A 16,254-nucleotide genomic window follows, 5' to 3' on the forward strand; every position below is an offset into this window, starting at 1 on the left:
TTTACCAACTTTATGTGAATTTCAGTAGTGTTTGGGAACGTATATTGTAGACGAAACTCCTATCCAAATGGTATTTAGAAAAAAAGAAAAATGACCTTGAATTACAGCGCGAGGGATGAGACTGTTGTAACTGTTTGTGCAACTAAGCACTGCAACATCTGAGACATGCTAAAGAAAGCTTTTGTTTGGCTCCAGAACGCCGGTCCGGTGAATTTGGAGGAAGGGGATTGAAGGCCTGAGGCTTCTCCCAGCCCTGAAACCGTAATGTTTCTTTCAGTGACTGTTTTTAACTGCCCTGGTATACCCTGGTGTAATCCACTTTACTCCAGGGCAGAGTTACTCACATTAAGGAACCAAGGCTCACCTAACCCTTTTCTGGTTTACCGGGAAAACCGCCTCCGGACCCCACCCTGGCTCCTCCCTCCACCCACAATGCACCTCTCTGTTCTATCTAGGTGGCTGTTCTGTCACGTGTCATCGACGGAGCGCGCTCCCGCTTGGCGCTTGCGTGGAGAGCGGCCCCCAGCTGTTTTTCTCCGTGGCAGCGGCGACGAGCGGAAGTTCTTGGGAGCGCCAGTTCCGTCTGTGTGTTCGAGTGGACAAAATGGCGAAGATCGCGAAAACCCACGAAGGTAAGCGGTCTTTTCCTTGTTACGTAGGTTCTCCGCTGCCCAGCCTGCTAAGACTTTGGCTTCCTAGGTTTTTGCCTCTTCCTGTGGTTCCTTTTCTGGGGGCCCGAGCCCGCTCTTCAGGGCCCGCGTCGTCTGCTCGGCGCCAGCGGCGCAGGCCACTGCCCCGCGTAATGGCGTCCTACTCGTACACCCCCGACAGGCGCTTTGTTCAGTGTTCGGGAGCTGCTGCTTCAGCGTTGCTTTTTTTCTCTGACCCGGGGGCCTCGTTAAACGGCTCTCTGAGGAAGATTCTTGGGCAAGGGAGCGGGGAAGAGCGCGTGGGAACAAAGTCTTCCTCGCCTCTCGGAACTGCCGTTGGCATAGTTTGTGCATGGGAGAGCCAGAAAAGCACTGAAATACGGCAGCCGCTTTCCGGGCAGCCTTCAGTCGAGTTTAGTCAGACTGAGGCCCATTACTCTTAACCTTGGTTAATCTGCATGACTTCAGGCGTCCAAGATACTTACCTCGGTTTTTTTGTTGTTGTTGTTCGAAATGATTTGGGAACAAAATCTGGTAGTTTTTCCCTCCCTGGATCACTTTTAGTATAATATGGGTCGTTTTCTTCCTCCAAAGAACGCAAAGGTCTTTTTCTTCTTACCATATTATTGGTGGAAGAGAGAAAGGCACGTTAATGGCCAAAGCATTTGAAGTAGTTGGTCGTTTTGTGGAATACAGAGTATGCATTAGGAAAATGTTGGGAATAGGCTGGAGTCCCCCGTCAGGGAGTATCCAGAAATGACAGGAAGTAGGGTCACTGTTGAGAAAAGATGAGGCATGGGAAGTTGGAGCTGCATTCCTTGATTTCTGACTTGGAATCTGAAATTTTCATCAAACACGAGCTTCCAAGAGTCACTATTTCACACATCGTTTCTAGGTTCCTGGCTCGGGGTTAGTCTGTGAGAGGTAATGAAGACTAAGGCCATCAAGTTTTACAGCCTAGTGGGGAAACAGATACGTATACATCTTCATTTTTATATGAGGCAAATGAATGCTTAAAAAAAGTATAAGCAACATGTTCTGGGAACCTGGGTAACGAACGGAGTAATTAATTTATACTTAGGGCTGTTTCATAGAGGAGGTGAGGTGTCCCTGGTCTAAAAGGATCAATCGGTTTTAAATTAGGGGAGGACATTTGAGTCTGAGAGACCATCTTGTACCTAGGCAGTGAGTCGTGAAAGATGTGTTTGAGTGGTTGGCTGTAGCAGGAAAAGAGAATGCAAGGAGGGAAAAAGTAGATGCATCTGGAAATGTTGGTTGGGGCTATTAATAATTGTATCACCTATGGGAACTGAAGTCTAGCTTTCTGCAACTTAAGAAACAGGCTAATGAAGTGGCAATAACTTTAATATTTTTATTATTCTTGTTACGTATTTGGGATTTAAACACTGTTTTAACCCTGAAGTGTTTTTTAGGCATTTCTGTCTTTAGACTATCTCAAACATACTTTTTGCAAAATAATTAGAAAAAGTAAGGATGTTGGCTATTCTTGTTTATTCAGGAGTAGATTATTTATTTGGGGCATTTTGTGGCTTTGATTACTTGTTTATTGGTATCTTTATCATAAGATACTTTTGGATAGGAAAATCAAAGTTATGATTAGTTTTCCTGCGTTTTAGAAAGCCAGTTGAAAGTTTTGGTCTACAGAAGATCGCAATTCATTTACCAAAATTGCTCTTATTTGGGATTATGCTTCCTATCAATATGAATTAGCTGAGGCCATAAAGAAAGTATTGGAGCATTCAGTTTCACATCTGAATACCGTCTGTATACAAGATATTGTCCATCACTTAGGAGTATAATACAGTGGGATGAATGTTAGTGATGAATGTTACGTAGTTTCTTGCTCCTTCCTCATGACATTTTCCTGGAGAACGCTAGTCCTTCAAGGTCCATCTCTGTTTTCACTTGTTAAGCCATCTCTGATAACCTGGAGCAGAATTAGTTTCTTGGTGTTTGTTTTTTGTGCTGCTACTGCAGCACTCTATAAATCGTTATTACTTAGAATATTCTATTGTGTTAAGGTTTTCTCTTCCACTTTGAAGTTGTGTACAGAAAGTGTACTTTGGTATCGACAGTACCTTGTGCGTGATGAGTGCTGAATATTTTATCAACACTTATTGAGAGATTAATTTATACCGTAAGTATTAAGGATGTCACAGAAAGGGGACACAAACTTGAACGATTGGGTAGGTTTGAATACATCTGTTTGGCTAAGATAGGTGGGAAGTAGGACTTATATTTTGGGAACCTTCTGAGCTCAGAGGAGGAAATGTTAGGTTAGCATCAGATTAGGGAAGGCTTTGGACACTGAGCTAGGTTTCGCTTTGGCCTTCGGATATGTACAGGATAAAGTGCCCTCCTCATTCTCCCAGGTAACAGATTACTTCTGTGATTTAGGAAAGTCATTGGTTGCAGAGTGAAGGATGACCTAAAGGGAGTAAGGGCAACTTTTTAGGCTATTGAAGCAGTTGAGAGGAGGTTTTGAATGTGAACCTCAGTGGAGCAACTTTTTTTTTTTTTTTTTTTTTTTTTTTGGGCTGTGCTGCTCAACTTGCGGGATCTTAGTTACTGCACCAGGGGTTGAACATGGGCCACATCAGTAAAAGTGCCGAGTCCTAACCACTGGACTGCCGGAGAACTCCCTGGAGAAACTTTTTACAATGTGTAATACTTGTTTTGTCTTAGAGTTGTCTATCATGTTGCCTTTTTAAATAAAGATTATATAATCTTTTTGTTCTAAATAATGTTGCTGGTAAAGACATTGCTCTTGTACCTTATAATTTATTGTTAAATTAATGGCTGCATCAGTACTTTGTAATTGAGTCTTGTGAAGTAAGTAAGATTGTCTTTAAACTGAAGTAGGTTATTGTTGTACCTTCCCATCATTGAACCAAACTGATAACTTTTTTTTCTTGTTGTCATGTTCCTTTCAAATATTTCTGTTAAGATCAAGCCTTAACATCCTCTTTAACCAACCCAATTATTTTTTTATCCTGGGTCAGTGTGGCTTATGCTTTCCAGTGTTGAAATATAAAAAGAGCTGGACTTATTCAAGTTGAATATAATCCCTTTCTGCATGTTAAATTGTGTCAAGTGTATATAGTTATTAATGTGCATAATCTTGCCATTCAGCAGTTCTTCAGCTGTTGGTGATTTTGGCCCATGAGAGAATACACACTTTTCTGTTTGGAAAGGAAAATAGATGGATTATTCAGAAATCCCATATATTGGCTTGTTTTGCCACTATCCCTTGAATGGATTTTGAGGGGCATCACAAGGCTGAAAAAGTTTTCTCCCTTAGTCTCTTGCTTGCAGAATGGCTTGGAATAATCATTTTGTTACTCTGAATCTTCTGAGATTTTTATTTTCCTGTGTCCAGAATAGTTACTGTTTTGGTTTTGTAGATATTCAGGATGAATGTTGCTAGTCAAAATAAAAAGGAAAAGAAATTGCTTAAAGATTTTGAAAAAAAATTTTCCTGTAGAATTATTTAAGAATTAATTTCATTGATATTAGTTAGGAGTTAATCATTTAGGAACTGTTATCTGTAGTGTTTAGTAAAATAATTTACCGTTATAGTTAGTTGTCCTAGTGGGGTTTTGTTGAAGGAAAAGATTGAGAGTTGGTATACAGAATATACTTTATATTTTTCTGGATGTCTTTTGGAAGTCTCATATTTGAGAAATCCTTGCTCACCACCTGCTTCTGATTGGTGGAGATTAGATGTCACTTATGGGCCAGACTGAAAGGTGTCAGTGAGTGATTAACATCCAAAGGCTGTGTCTGTGTAACACATAATGAACAGTAATTAGAACGTTGCAAATAATACAGATTAAAAATGAGGAATAAAGATTATCTTTATTCCTCAGGAGGAGGAATAAAGGAGGAGGAAGTGCTGCAAGCTGGACTTAGCAATGTGTGAGACATAGAAGAAAGAAAAGGCACAGAAAGGGAAACCAGTAGAATGGAATTGGTGGGGAGCAGTTAAACAGGTGTATCAGATGTGACCAGTGGTGGTTTATCTCAGAGTTTGATATTTAGGTCTTAGTTTAAAATACAAACAGTAGGTTAGATGTTGCCCATCTTTTAAAAGACCCCTAGTTCCAGCAGTACTGTCTTTTGATGTCAAACTCAGTTCCCAGATAAAACATTTGATGTATTTATGTCAGAAAAATGTCTATAATTTTAAATTTTAAGTTATCACATTTTTTGGATTATAAAAGTAATACAGTAATTTTTAAGTAAATGAAAAGTGGAAATTTATTTATTGAGTGAATTGAGATTTCAAATGGGCCAGTTCACAAATTTATTCATTAATTCACACTTAATTAATTTTTATCTCCTAGGGAAGGATTTGTTCTCTGATAGTTGAAAATATTCCTAGGATCAGAATTCCTCCCCAAAAAGAGGGGTTTCAATTGAATAATAACATTTATTTTTTGTAGCTCATTGGAGCAAATTTAGTTTTTAAAATATATATATTAACATTTAGAAGATTTTACGTTACCATCATTTGCAAGATCAGTAAGGCTGGAAAAGAAAGAAAATGACAAAGAAAAAGAATTGGAACTTTTAAGATTAAAGTTATTACGTAAAAGAACTAAAAAAAACTCTGTTTATGTGTAGCAGAGGACTCCATTTCAGAGAAGAGAGAGCTTTTATTTTCTGTTGCATGGGGTCAGAGGGTGTGGTTTCAAAGGGTTAGAAGAAAGGAGAACCAAGAATGAGGAAAAAGGGAGAAACTTAAAACTATGCTTTTAAAAAATTTTAACTTTTTATTGAAAATTGAAAACATATACAAAAATAGAATAGTAAAATAAACCCCCACGTTGTGCCCATCATCTAATCATCTTGCTTGAACAGTTGTAAAGGCAAGGCCACTTTTGTTTAATCTCTTCACTTGTCTTTTCCACCTTTCCCATTATTTTGAAGCAAATCCAAGATGTATCATTTTACCCATACATTTTTCAGTGTGTATCTCTAAAATGTAACAACTTTAAAAAATACCATTGTTGGGAGTTCCCTGGTGGTCTAGTGGTTAAAATTCTGTGCTTTCACTGCCGTGGCCCGGGTTCAGTCCCTGGTCGGGGAACTGAGATCCCACAAGCTGTGTGGTGTGGCCAAATAAGAAAAAAAAAATACCATTATTGCACCTAAAATTAATATAATAAAATATCCATCAGTGTTGGGAATCAAGTTCCAAATAAAGTTCATACATTGTGATTAATCTTAAAATCTTTGTTCCTCCATCTCTTTTTCTTGCCATTAATTTGTTGCAGTATCTTTGTCCTGTAGAGTTTCCCACAGTCTCGAGGGAAAAGAGAAGATGGCAATAAAAACACTCACAACTTTCTCTTAGACTCTCCCACCACTACTGCTGCAGTCAAGGTGTCAGTAGGCCCACAAGCAAGGGAAGCTCCAAGAATATTATTGGGTTTTGAAGTGAGCACAGTTCTGAAATCATACTTCAGGTTTAGGTTGGACTAGCCATGGCAAGGAGCTCTAACAAAGGACTTGCAAACTCAGGTGCCCGTCCCATTATAATTTTAATGGCAATGAATATAATCTCAAAATTTTCTAATAAACTTAACTACTACCTGAAATAGTTTTTTGTGTGTGTGTCATTTTTTTTTTTTTGGACTCCCAGTGATAGACATGCCTTAAAATACGAATACCAACTTAAGAAAAACCCCGTTTTGACCCCGGTCAAAACCCCTTGACCGTTTACCCTCAAGGATCCTCCTTTAGTGAGGCTCTTTCAGGCTCTTTGGTAAATAAAAGTCTAATACTTAACTAGTACTTTGATTTCTTTTTTTTTTTTTAACCACTTCCAACTCTGGGTATTTGAAGGACTATGCATAATTTTAATTTTAGGATTCCAAATCTGCTGTCAAGATAAGGAATCCCTGCTTTCTTTTTAAGTGTTCAGCATTAGTAACCAAGAGTCCTACTATAGAAGCCTCCTTCCCCCTCAGTAGACTTTACTGAAGATGGGGGTAGGGTTGGGTGGAGAACAGAAGTGAGGCTTTCATTCAGATAATCAGATAACTTAGAAATCCATATTAGATGTTTCTACCTTCTGTTACCCTTTCTTTAACACCATAAAACTGTGGAATTTTATAATTTTACTTACCCCAGCTTTTCTTCATTTTACTTGTTCTCTTAATTCCTCTTCTCCATTTTATTTCTCAAAATTCTTCTGTTGTACAGAATAATTCAGTTCTCCTCTGTCCTTAAACTTGCTTAAGTAAACCAAGAGTTTGTGATAAAATGAAACAAATACTTATTATAAGACCCGGCCATCCTGCTCATAGGTATTTACCCAAGTGGTATTAAAACCTGTGTTCACACAAAAACCTGTACACTGATGTTTACAGCAGCCTCTACAAACTCAAACAACTTGAATGCCCCATAGAGAATGGGTAAACACGCTGTAGTACAATGGAATGCTACTTGGTAATAAAAAAGCGCAAACTTGATGTGCACAGCATGAAGGCTGGAATATTTATGGGTTTGGGTGGATTAGAGTGCCAGCTCTTGGCAATCATATGTGTGGCCACTAGGCGGTCCTAGTCTATGGTGTCTAGCAGACAGTGTTCATTTTTTTTATTTTCACATCTGAATGTCTTGAATTACAGAGATGCTAAATTGGAAAGGGATTAGGTGGGGACAGATTAGCATAAACATTTCCTTCTTTGTTTGCCTCCTCAAGTCTTTTATTAAAAAAATTTTTTTTTCCTTTGTGTTGGATCTTCTTGCTTTGTGCGGGCTTTCTATAGTTGCAGCGAGTGGGGGCTGCTCTTCGTTGTGGTGGCTTCTCTTTGTTGTGGAGCACGGGCTCTAGGCACTCGAGCTTCAGTAGTTGTGGCACTTGGGCTCAGTAGTTGTGGCTTGCAGGCTTTAGAGCGCAGGCTCAGTAGTTGTGGCGCACGGGCTTAGTTGCTCCGTGGCATGTGGGATCTTCCCGGACCAGGGCTCGAACCCGTGTCCCTTGCACTGGCAGGGGGATTCTTAACCACTGTGCCACCAGGGAAGTCCAAGTTTTTTATTTAATATCTTAGACCTCTGGTTATTCTTTTGAATATATTCCACCTCATTTTTTTTTCATACTTGGTATCAAGTCTTATGCGTTCATCGTTTGCTATCAGAAATTATCTATTTGATTATTTTTAGTTCGTATTTTAAGAAAGTACAGGAATACCTGCATATCGGTAGCTGTAATTTAGTGTTAGCTTTGAAAGTAAGGAGTTAAAGACAACTTTTTTCTCTTTCCCAGTTTTTTATAAACCCTTGCTGGGAGAAAAGTTAGAAAATTTACTTTTCTTTTTTTTTTTTTTTTTTTTTTTTTTTTTGCGGCACGCGGGCCTCTCACTGCTGGGGCCCCTCCCGCCGCGGAGCACAGGCTCCGGACGCACAGGCTCAGCGGCCATGGCTCATGGGTCCAGCCGCTCTGCGGCATGTGAGACCCTCCCGGACCGGGGCACGAACCCATGTCCCCTGCATCGGCAGGCGGACTCTCAACCACTGCGCCACCAAGGAAGCCCAGAAAAATTACTTTTAATGACTTCTACAGATTGAAAGTTACATTTTTATTATGAAATATAATACAGGGAAGTGTAGGAAAAAGTGTTATGAACATAGTGTAACGCATTGCCCAGCTTTACCAATTCTTAATATTTTGCTGTATTCCACAAATTTTATTTATTTTGGAAACAAAACAAAGTTACCTTATTTATGAACATATTGATACATTTGTTTGTTCATAAATATTTGATTGTATTATGTTTGGTATTTTGGCACAAGTTTTATTAAGAAATAATTACAGGGTTTTCTAGTTTTTAATTCTGTCACTTGTATAACTGCTGAGTTTTGTGGAATCTATTGTAATTTTGTGGATAACACGATTTTTGTAAATGTGCTGCAGTTTACAATGCAAAACAAAATCCACTAGCTTTTTGGACTTTAATCCATACAGATAAAGATACAGAAATAGTAACTGGTTGAACTATATACATAACCTGTTGAAATTTAGTAATGAACCTTGCCCTCAGAATTTAACCATGAACAGCTGCCTAGCCCCATTTGATTCAATAAGTATCCAGTCACAGTTCATACAGGCTTTATACAAATGCTAATTCAATATTTGTGTACCTTTGTAAGAAAACTGTTCCTAATCAGTAAGGACATAAAATCAGTAGGTAAAATTCAGTAGATGAAAGTAGTTCTGAATAAATATATTATCCAAAAAAGGATAATAGCTATTGAAAACTTATAATGGAAAAGTTCTTTAGAAGGAAAATAAAACTGATGTGTTGGTGGGGCAGCACACTGCACAATGATAGGTGTGGTGTGATGCAATTTTTGTGAAACAGTTCCCCTTCCTGGTTTTTTAGTTGTATGTGACCTAGAAGAAAGTATAAAATTGGTGATTCTGGTGAGAGTGGGCTGGGGCTGGAAATGGAGGGATGACGGGCTAGGTATGAGTTTCCTGGGGCGTTTATTAATAATGTGGAAGCCTGGGCTCATACATTGGAGGTTCTGATTTAGTGTGTCTGAGGCTTAGGAGTCTGTCCTTGTAACAGGTGCCCCAGGTGATTTCGATGTAAGTGGTCAGTAGACCACGCTGATGCTGTAGAGGGGAGATGGCATACTATTTGGCTGGCCTGGTTGACCCGTTTATGTTTCTTGCCTGGATCCTGATGGCGGTAGCATTTGTGGTTCTTTAAAAGAACCTATTTACTTAAAAGTGATACATGTACCTAGTGGTTGGAAAAAAAAAAAAAAAGCTTCAAACATTGCTGAAATGGAAATGCTCAAAAAAGGAAAAAAAGAAGGGTAGATCTCCACTCACCCTTTAGCCAATCTGCTAATCCCTGAGAGGTTTCCTTGTATTATACCAGGGGAAACAGTGTTCTAGGGGGTGAGGGAAAGGAGCAAATATGGGTTAGAACTTACATATATATATATATATATATGTATATGTATAAATACTTAAAACAGAAGCAACAGTAGAGAGAATAGTAAAATGAATCAGCCAGCTCAAGTGAGGATATTTCTGTTTGTGATTAATCGTGGTGGAGGCCCCTGGCTGCCTGTGCTGCTGTAACAGTTTTGGGGAGAAATGCAGGAAAAATGCGTGGTGCTGGCGGTGCTGTGACACAGTATAAAAATTTTGAGATGTGTTTACAAACTGGGACTGCTAATTTCAGTGTTAACCCTATTGCATTATATTGAATTTCTGAGACTTGCTCCCACAAGCTGTGCCTCAGACTAGATAATGTTATTACATTTTCTACTTTAAACCACACCCCATCTTGAGGAACTAGAGAAGGTTTTCTCCCTTAGCTGGGGGAGGGGGTTGGCCATTTGTGCCACTTGAATTTTTTCCTTTTGGTCCTTGCAAACTAGTAAATGAGCTTTTAAAAGCTTTTTAAATGACTTAATTCAGTTGAAGGTAATGAGCTAGCACAAGCTAGGACAAATTGAAACATCTATTTGTTAGGCCACAGATCACTGGCAGTAGAAACTCTTTCTCTTTACACATGTATATGTTATTCATATTATTAAAATGAAACGTTAGTTTGTAATTTAAAGTTATCTGTTGTCTGGAAAGACTTAAAAAAAGGTTGGAAGACTAGTCAGTATTCAAAGGAGACTGAAGAGACATGACAACTAAATGCGATGTGTGGTTCTTGATAGGACCATGGATCAAAGAAGGGACCATCTATGAAGGATGTTAGTAGGACCATTGGGGAGATATGAAACTGGATTGTATTTTAGATGATGTCATATCTAGGTTTAATTTCTTGAGCATGTTAATACTGTTGTGCTTATGTAGGAGAATGTTCTAGATCTGGAAATACATGCTGAAATATTAGGGGTTTTAAATGGTTTAGAAAAGTTGCATGTACACACACGTATTTGTTTTATGTCTTATATACATAAACAGTTGATGAATGTAAGTGAAGAGTGTGGGTGTTCATTGTACTGCTTTAATTTTTTTCAGTCTTGAAAAATTAAAAAAGCAGTTGAAAAGAGTTGATACTTCATTCACCACATTTGCATCTTTTTTTTTTTGGCTGCTTTGGGTCTTCATTGCTGTGCATGGGCTTTCTCTAGTTGCGTCGAGCGGGGCTTATTCTTTGTTGCAGTGCGCAGGCTTCTCGTTGGGGTGGCTTCTCGTTGCAGCACATGGGCTCTAGGCGTGTGGGCTTCAGTAGTTGCAGCACATGGGCTCAGTAGTTGTGGCTCCCGGGCTCCAGAGCTCAGGCTCAGCAGTCGTGGCTCATGGGCTTAGTTGCTCCACGGCATGTGGGATCTTCCCAGACCAGGGGTCGAACCCGTGTCCCCTGCATTGCAGGCAGATTCTTAACCACTGCGCCACCAGGGAAGTCAACCATGTGCATCTTCTGAATGTCAGACCTATGGCTAGACATGGTGTTTGGGGAGTGAGACATGGCAAGAGTTAATTCATTCATTGAATGCTTAAGTGTTTCATGTTCATTATGTCCTTCAGTCCTTAAAAGAAAACTTTATGTTGTAGGAAACTGAGATACATAGGTTAAATAACGTATTAATTAGCAGAGAAAGAGCTTTTGAAGACATACATTTTAAGTCTAAAGCTCAGACTCTTAATCATAAATCTAATGTGATGGTGGTTGCAGCCAAACTGTGTAGGGCTCTGTATTACGTGTTTAAGAATTTAGATTTTATCCTTTATTGTTTTGCTGTTGAAAATGTTTAGGACATCACCTAGGAGCTTGTTAGGAATGCAGAAACTTGGGTCTGATATGATATAGGCCTGCTGCATTCTAACAAAATCAGAACGTGTAGATGATTTGTTGCCCATTTAGGTTTGCGAACCACTCTCCACAGTACTGTTTTTACCTTTCTGGTAGTGTTGAGTTTAAATAATCTTGAGTGTTGTACTTGGTCCCTTAATCAACATTAACAGTATTATTTTTTCAAGCAGGAAAAGCTTAGAATTCAGCAGTAGTATAATGAACTTTGGTAACCCATTCTTAAGGTGAGAGTAACTTGTAGTTGGTGAAGTAGTAAGCACCTCCTCTGTGTGCATAAGTATTGTCTGTTGGGTGGAGGTGTATTAAATTTATTAAAAATCAATACTTTGTATAGTTACTCTGACCCCTTATGGAATGATTATTTTGAAGTTTCTGTATTTAGAAGAGTTTTTGATAATACTCAGTAGAAAAATGCATTGTGTTGAGTGCTCTTTGGAAAATGAGATTAAGAAGATTTTATTAATTTTGTTATAGATATTGAAGCACAGATTCGAGAAATTCAAGGAAAGAAGGCAGCTCTTGATGAAGCTCAAGGAGTGGGCCTTGATTCTACAGGTTATTATGACCAGGAAATTTATGGTGGAAGTGACAGCAGGTTTGCTGGATACGTGACATCTATTGCTGCAACTGAACTTGAAGATGTAAGTTACAAAGTATATAAACAGTCCAAGCATTATTTTGAAGGAGAGCAAGAAATATAAAGGAATCGTCTGTTTTGAGTCATCTGGTTTAATCTGGGGAGACATCTTGGAGATTGGGAGATCTTCCTTTGGGAGGATAAAACTGTTGAAAGCGTCCTTCTCTTCTAAGAAACTTCTGGAAGTGCTCAGTTCTGAATCTTTATGTTAAAACTAGTTTGTTTATCCAGCAAAGCACGTGGAAATCATTAACCATTGTAAAGTAAATCCTTATTGTTACCTACTGAGCTCTATCTAGAGTAGCCCAGTGAGAAGTGACTTCATTTTAAACAGCCGTCTGTGCTTGTGACTTTTGATTTCTGACTTGTTTCCAAAAAACTTGGTGCTGTTTTTTCCCCCCTTGGCATCTTAACATGAGTGGACTCTTTCTTGTTACTCATATTAATGGGCTTTTCATGCCTAATTTAGTTACTCTGAAGGGGGACTGCCTCTCATTTTGAAATACATCTCTTAAAGTGTTTTCATATAGTCCACATAGCTTATACTTTGTCACACCATTTTCAAACATCCAAATTTGGTGAAATAGCTGATCATTTTCGTGTGGTTCAGTAATCTATGTACATAGATTATGAAACTTGTTATTTTTATGAAATTCAAGCCATATTTAATTTTATGGTTAGAACTTTTTTTTTAAGAAAAATTTTAAAGTTCCAAAGGCAAAATTTCTAGAAGCTGATCAGTCTTATATTTGCATTATCGTACCTTAATGGTAAGAGGCAGTGATGGCTCTGTGTTCCAGACGCTGAGCGGGAAGTTGTCATTTCATTTTTGAATAAAATTAATGAGCTGTTAAGATCTTGAGATCTATCCATTGTTGCACTTCTTACCTTAGTAAAATAATAATATAACATTGTTCTGTTTAAACGTACTATTAGGGAAATAAATACATTTACAATTAATTACATTTTACTTGTTTCTGTGGTTAAATCATGTTTTTTAAAAAAGTTAAAAAGACAAGGAAACTGGAGAGTTCTAAATAAGCTGTTTGTATTTTCCAAATTTGAAAACAAATTTCATCATGCGCTCTGTGAGAAGATGAAATGCTCAGGTTTTTCTAGTCCATACCTACTTTATTTACAGAAAGGATTCCTTGTTTAGTATTTTTAAAAGAATATAGAGAACTAAATTTCTTTATTAACTTTTTGAGTTGAAAAAAAAACCTAAGTGTTAACAAGTTTCATCACGTTGTCTTTTGATTTCATATTGAATCTTTGTGTATTCTTTCTAGTTTTTAAGTTCTGACGTTTTTGTTTGTGGCTTTCTGGGGGCATTCGTTGCAGGATGACGATGACTACTCATCATCTACAAGTTTGCTTGGTCAGAAGAAGCCAGGATATCATGCCCCTGTGGCATTGCTTAATGATATACCACAGTCAACAGAACAGGTGATTTTTTTTTTTTTTTAAGTCAAAACCAAAGTTTATTCAGCTAAAGAAAACTGAACGTCTTAATTCCAATGGAAAGTCACATATTTTAGGAATCAAGTTATTACAGTGTCTGAGGAGAGTTGATTTGGGAGAATTAGAAATAGTAGTTTATTTCAAAAAGGTGATCATTTCATGAAGGATTGAACTATGGAAATTGTCTCATTTCCATATGCCTTATTTTTTCACATTAGCATTTATCTGAAAAATGATACATAATATTAGGTATTTATTAAACATTTTTACATGTTTTATAATGTTCTGATTTTTGTGTGTGACATTCTCTTTGGTTATTTAATAAGTGAGTGTTAAGTGAGACATACCTCTTTTCAGTATGATCCATTTGCTGAGCACCGACCTCCGAAGATTGCAGATCGGGAAGATGAATACAAAAAGCACAGGCGGACCATGATAATTTCCCCAGAGCGTCTTGATCCTTTTGCAGATGGTAATTCTTTCCCACTTTTCTATAAGTATTCAGAAATTTATTTGTGTTAAGTTGTCTTTAGCCCTTTGATTTTTTTTGGCATGCTTATGAATTTGCTTTTCTTTTTAAAAATCCCCCTTATAGATTTGTATAGATTTGGTTGAAGTCACAGATGCCATATTCTTCATCTTTATAATGCCAGTTTTCTTTCCAGGTAGAAGGACAAGAAACTAATGAGCCAATGCCATAGAAACGCAAAGGGTTAAAGGTTTTTCTTTTACTTTTGTTTTGGGTACGCTTTCTTTACTTTGAACAAATGTGTTTTTCTGCTCAAAATACTTTCAAATTATTGAAAGTTTTCATTCCAAGTCTTAGATTTTTACGATTGTTACTTTTGAGAAACTGTTTCCACATTAGAGCTCCCCTCATATTGCTCTAAATATAGTTTAGTAAATGCACCTACTTTGCTCTAAGCATACTTAAAGTTAAAACAAAAGTATGTATACAAAGACTTTGATATTTTTAATAGTTGGAGTCTGTTTTGCTAATTTTAGTGTGCAGGTCAGCACAAGGGGCATAGTGAGCCTGATGGAAGCTTTCCTCAGGTGAGTGAGTTTCAAGATCAAAGTTAGGTGCCTGTTTCTTAAAATTAGATTCTGCTGCAGGTTTACAAATTAGACTTTCAGCCTGCATGAATTAGTAGGGATATTCTTTTTTTTACTTGCATAATTGTAATTGATTTAAACATGTATGTCAGAATTCACAGGCCCATACTAACTGTCCTTAATTTCTTTCCTACAGCAGTACTGCTATATGCCAGTCCTGTCTGCATTCTTAAGGGTGCAGTTCAACACATCCTCTCTAGATTATGGTGAAAAAGTATTCCAAAGGAAGTCTTATCAGAGATAGTGTCAGAAAGAATGACACTACCAATTGGGCATGATCTTCAGCATAGGAAATGTCTTAGACCTTTATTAGTTTTTCCTAAATTGTGATGCTATACTACTTGTATAGCTAATTATCACATTTCTAAAACGTAGTGTGCCTCTGTGAATCTTGTTATATATTGTTTGGGCTTCTTTAAGATATTTTGAAGTTTGAAAAGCAAATACTGAAACTTTAACCAAGAGACTAACACATCTCTTTGTACACCACTTTTTTTCTGTATGCATCATAATAACTGGTAGAAGTAATATATTTCAAGTAATATGTTTCCAGTTGTTATTTATACTTTCTGAGAAAATAAAAATATGTTTCTGGGTCAACAAAAAGTAAAAATCATGAAGCCCTTTTTAGTAACATGACATCAGAATAAGATTAGAGGTATATTTTTAAAAATCAGATTTTCTAAACTATAACTGTTTTAGAACATTGTATGAAGAACTTATCTAGTCATAGTTACTTGTAGTCAGGATTTTAACAGCTTGCAACAGGTAATGTTTTGAATATAAATATCTTTCCAAAGTGTTACTAATGGTAAAGAGATAATTTTCTAGGCTTCTATTCTGCTGCTTGAAGTCAGAACTGCTGATGGAGACAAAGGCACGAAAGTGTACGTATTCCGGATTAGCAACCCAGGAACCCATCACTTCTGAAGACTCTAAACTGTGCTGTCATTTTGTTTTTATATGCATTAAAATATTTGTTTTAAACTGCTGTAGATATGTTTGTGTTCAAACAGGTTAAATTGATCAGCAAACTCAATAAAAAGTAAGATGTGTAATTATTAAAGTTTTCCATCAAAAAATAAATTAAATGATTATGGAATAATGTAATATTAGAGCAGGGAAGATAAATCAGTTGAACCTAATTATCTTTTATTTATTGTACTCTTGTCCTGTTGCTGTTCTTTTCTGCAGGAGGGAAGACCCCTGATCCTAAAATGAATGCTAGGACTTACATGGATGTAATGCGAGAACAACATTTAACTAAAGAAGAGGTCTGTGAACTTGCTTTTTATTTTAATGGTGTTGAAAGAATGTAAAGAAAGTTGAGATTAAGAGACTTTCATGTTTCCTTTTTATTTGCTGCACAAGTAATATTTTAACATTATTAATAAAAATTAAGTTGAGAAAGAACCTTATTCAAAATTCTAACACCTCCCAAATTAAGCTTTTCATATTTCTATACTATCCTTTTCTAGGGCCTGGCCCCTTGGCCACATGTATATGCATATATATCTTACAGTGGATATATCTGGGGGTGGATTGATGGTGTGTGCCTGAAGTCAGT

At 37.4% G+C, this 16,254-nt stretch overlaps 1 protein-coding gene across 5 annotated transcripts in view; it reads left to right on the forward strand.

Annotated features, from left to right (window-relative positions):
- The first annotated feature begins 527 nt into the window (after positions 1 to 527).
- SF3B1 (splicing factor 3b subunit 1) overlaps positions 528 to 16,254 on the forward strand; it is a 37,852-nt gene continuing 22,125 nt past the window's right edge. For 2 of the 5 annotated variants that reach the window (XR_009520128.1, XM_060016368.1), the window contains exons 1-5: positions 528 to 632; positions 11,948 to 12,114; positions 13,452 to 13,556; positions 13,929 to 14,043; positions 15,882 to 15,961. Coding sequence is in view for 4 of the 5 variants with exons in the window: in XM_060016368.1 (XP_059872351.1) it covers positions 605 to 632; positions 11,948 to 12,114; positions 13,452 to 13,556; positions 13,929 to 14,043; positions 15,882 to 15,961 (495 nt within the window). In the remaining variant the exon portion in view is untranslated. Of the gene's footprint in view, positions 633 to 11,947; positions 12,115 to 13,451; positions 13,557 to 13,928; positions 14,044 to 14,094; positions 15,962 to 16,254 lie in introns of those variants that run through there. The other 3 variants (XM_060016371.1, XM_060016370.1, XM_060016369.2) reach the window with 3 other exon arrangements.

Source organism: Delphinus delphis, chromosome 7 (genome assembly GCF_949987515.2).
Source record: "Delphinus delphis chromosome 7, mDelDel1.2, whole genome shotgun sequence".
Classification (NCBI taxonomy): domain Eukaryota; kingdom Metazoa; phylum Chordata; class Mammalia; order Artiodactyla; family Delphinidae; genus Delphinus; species Delphinus delphis.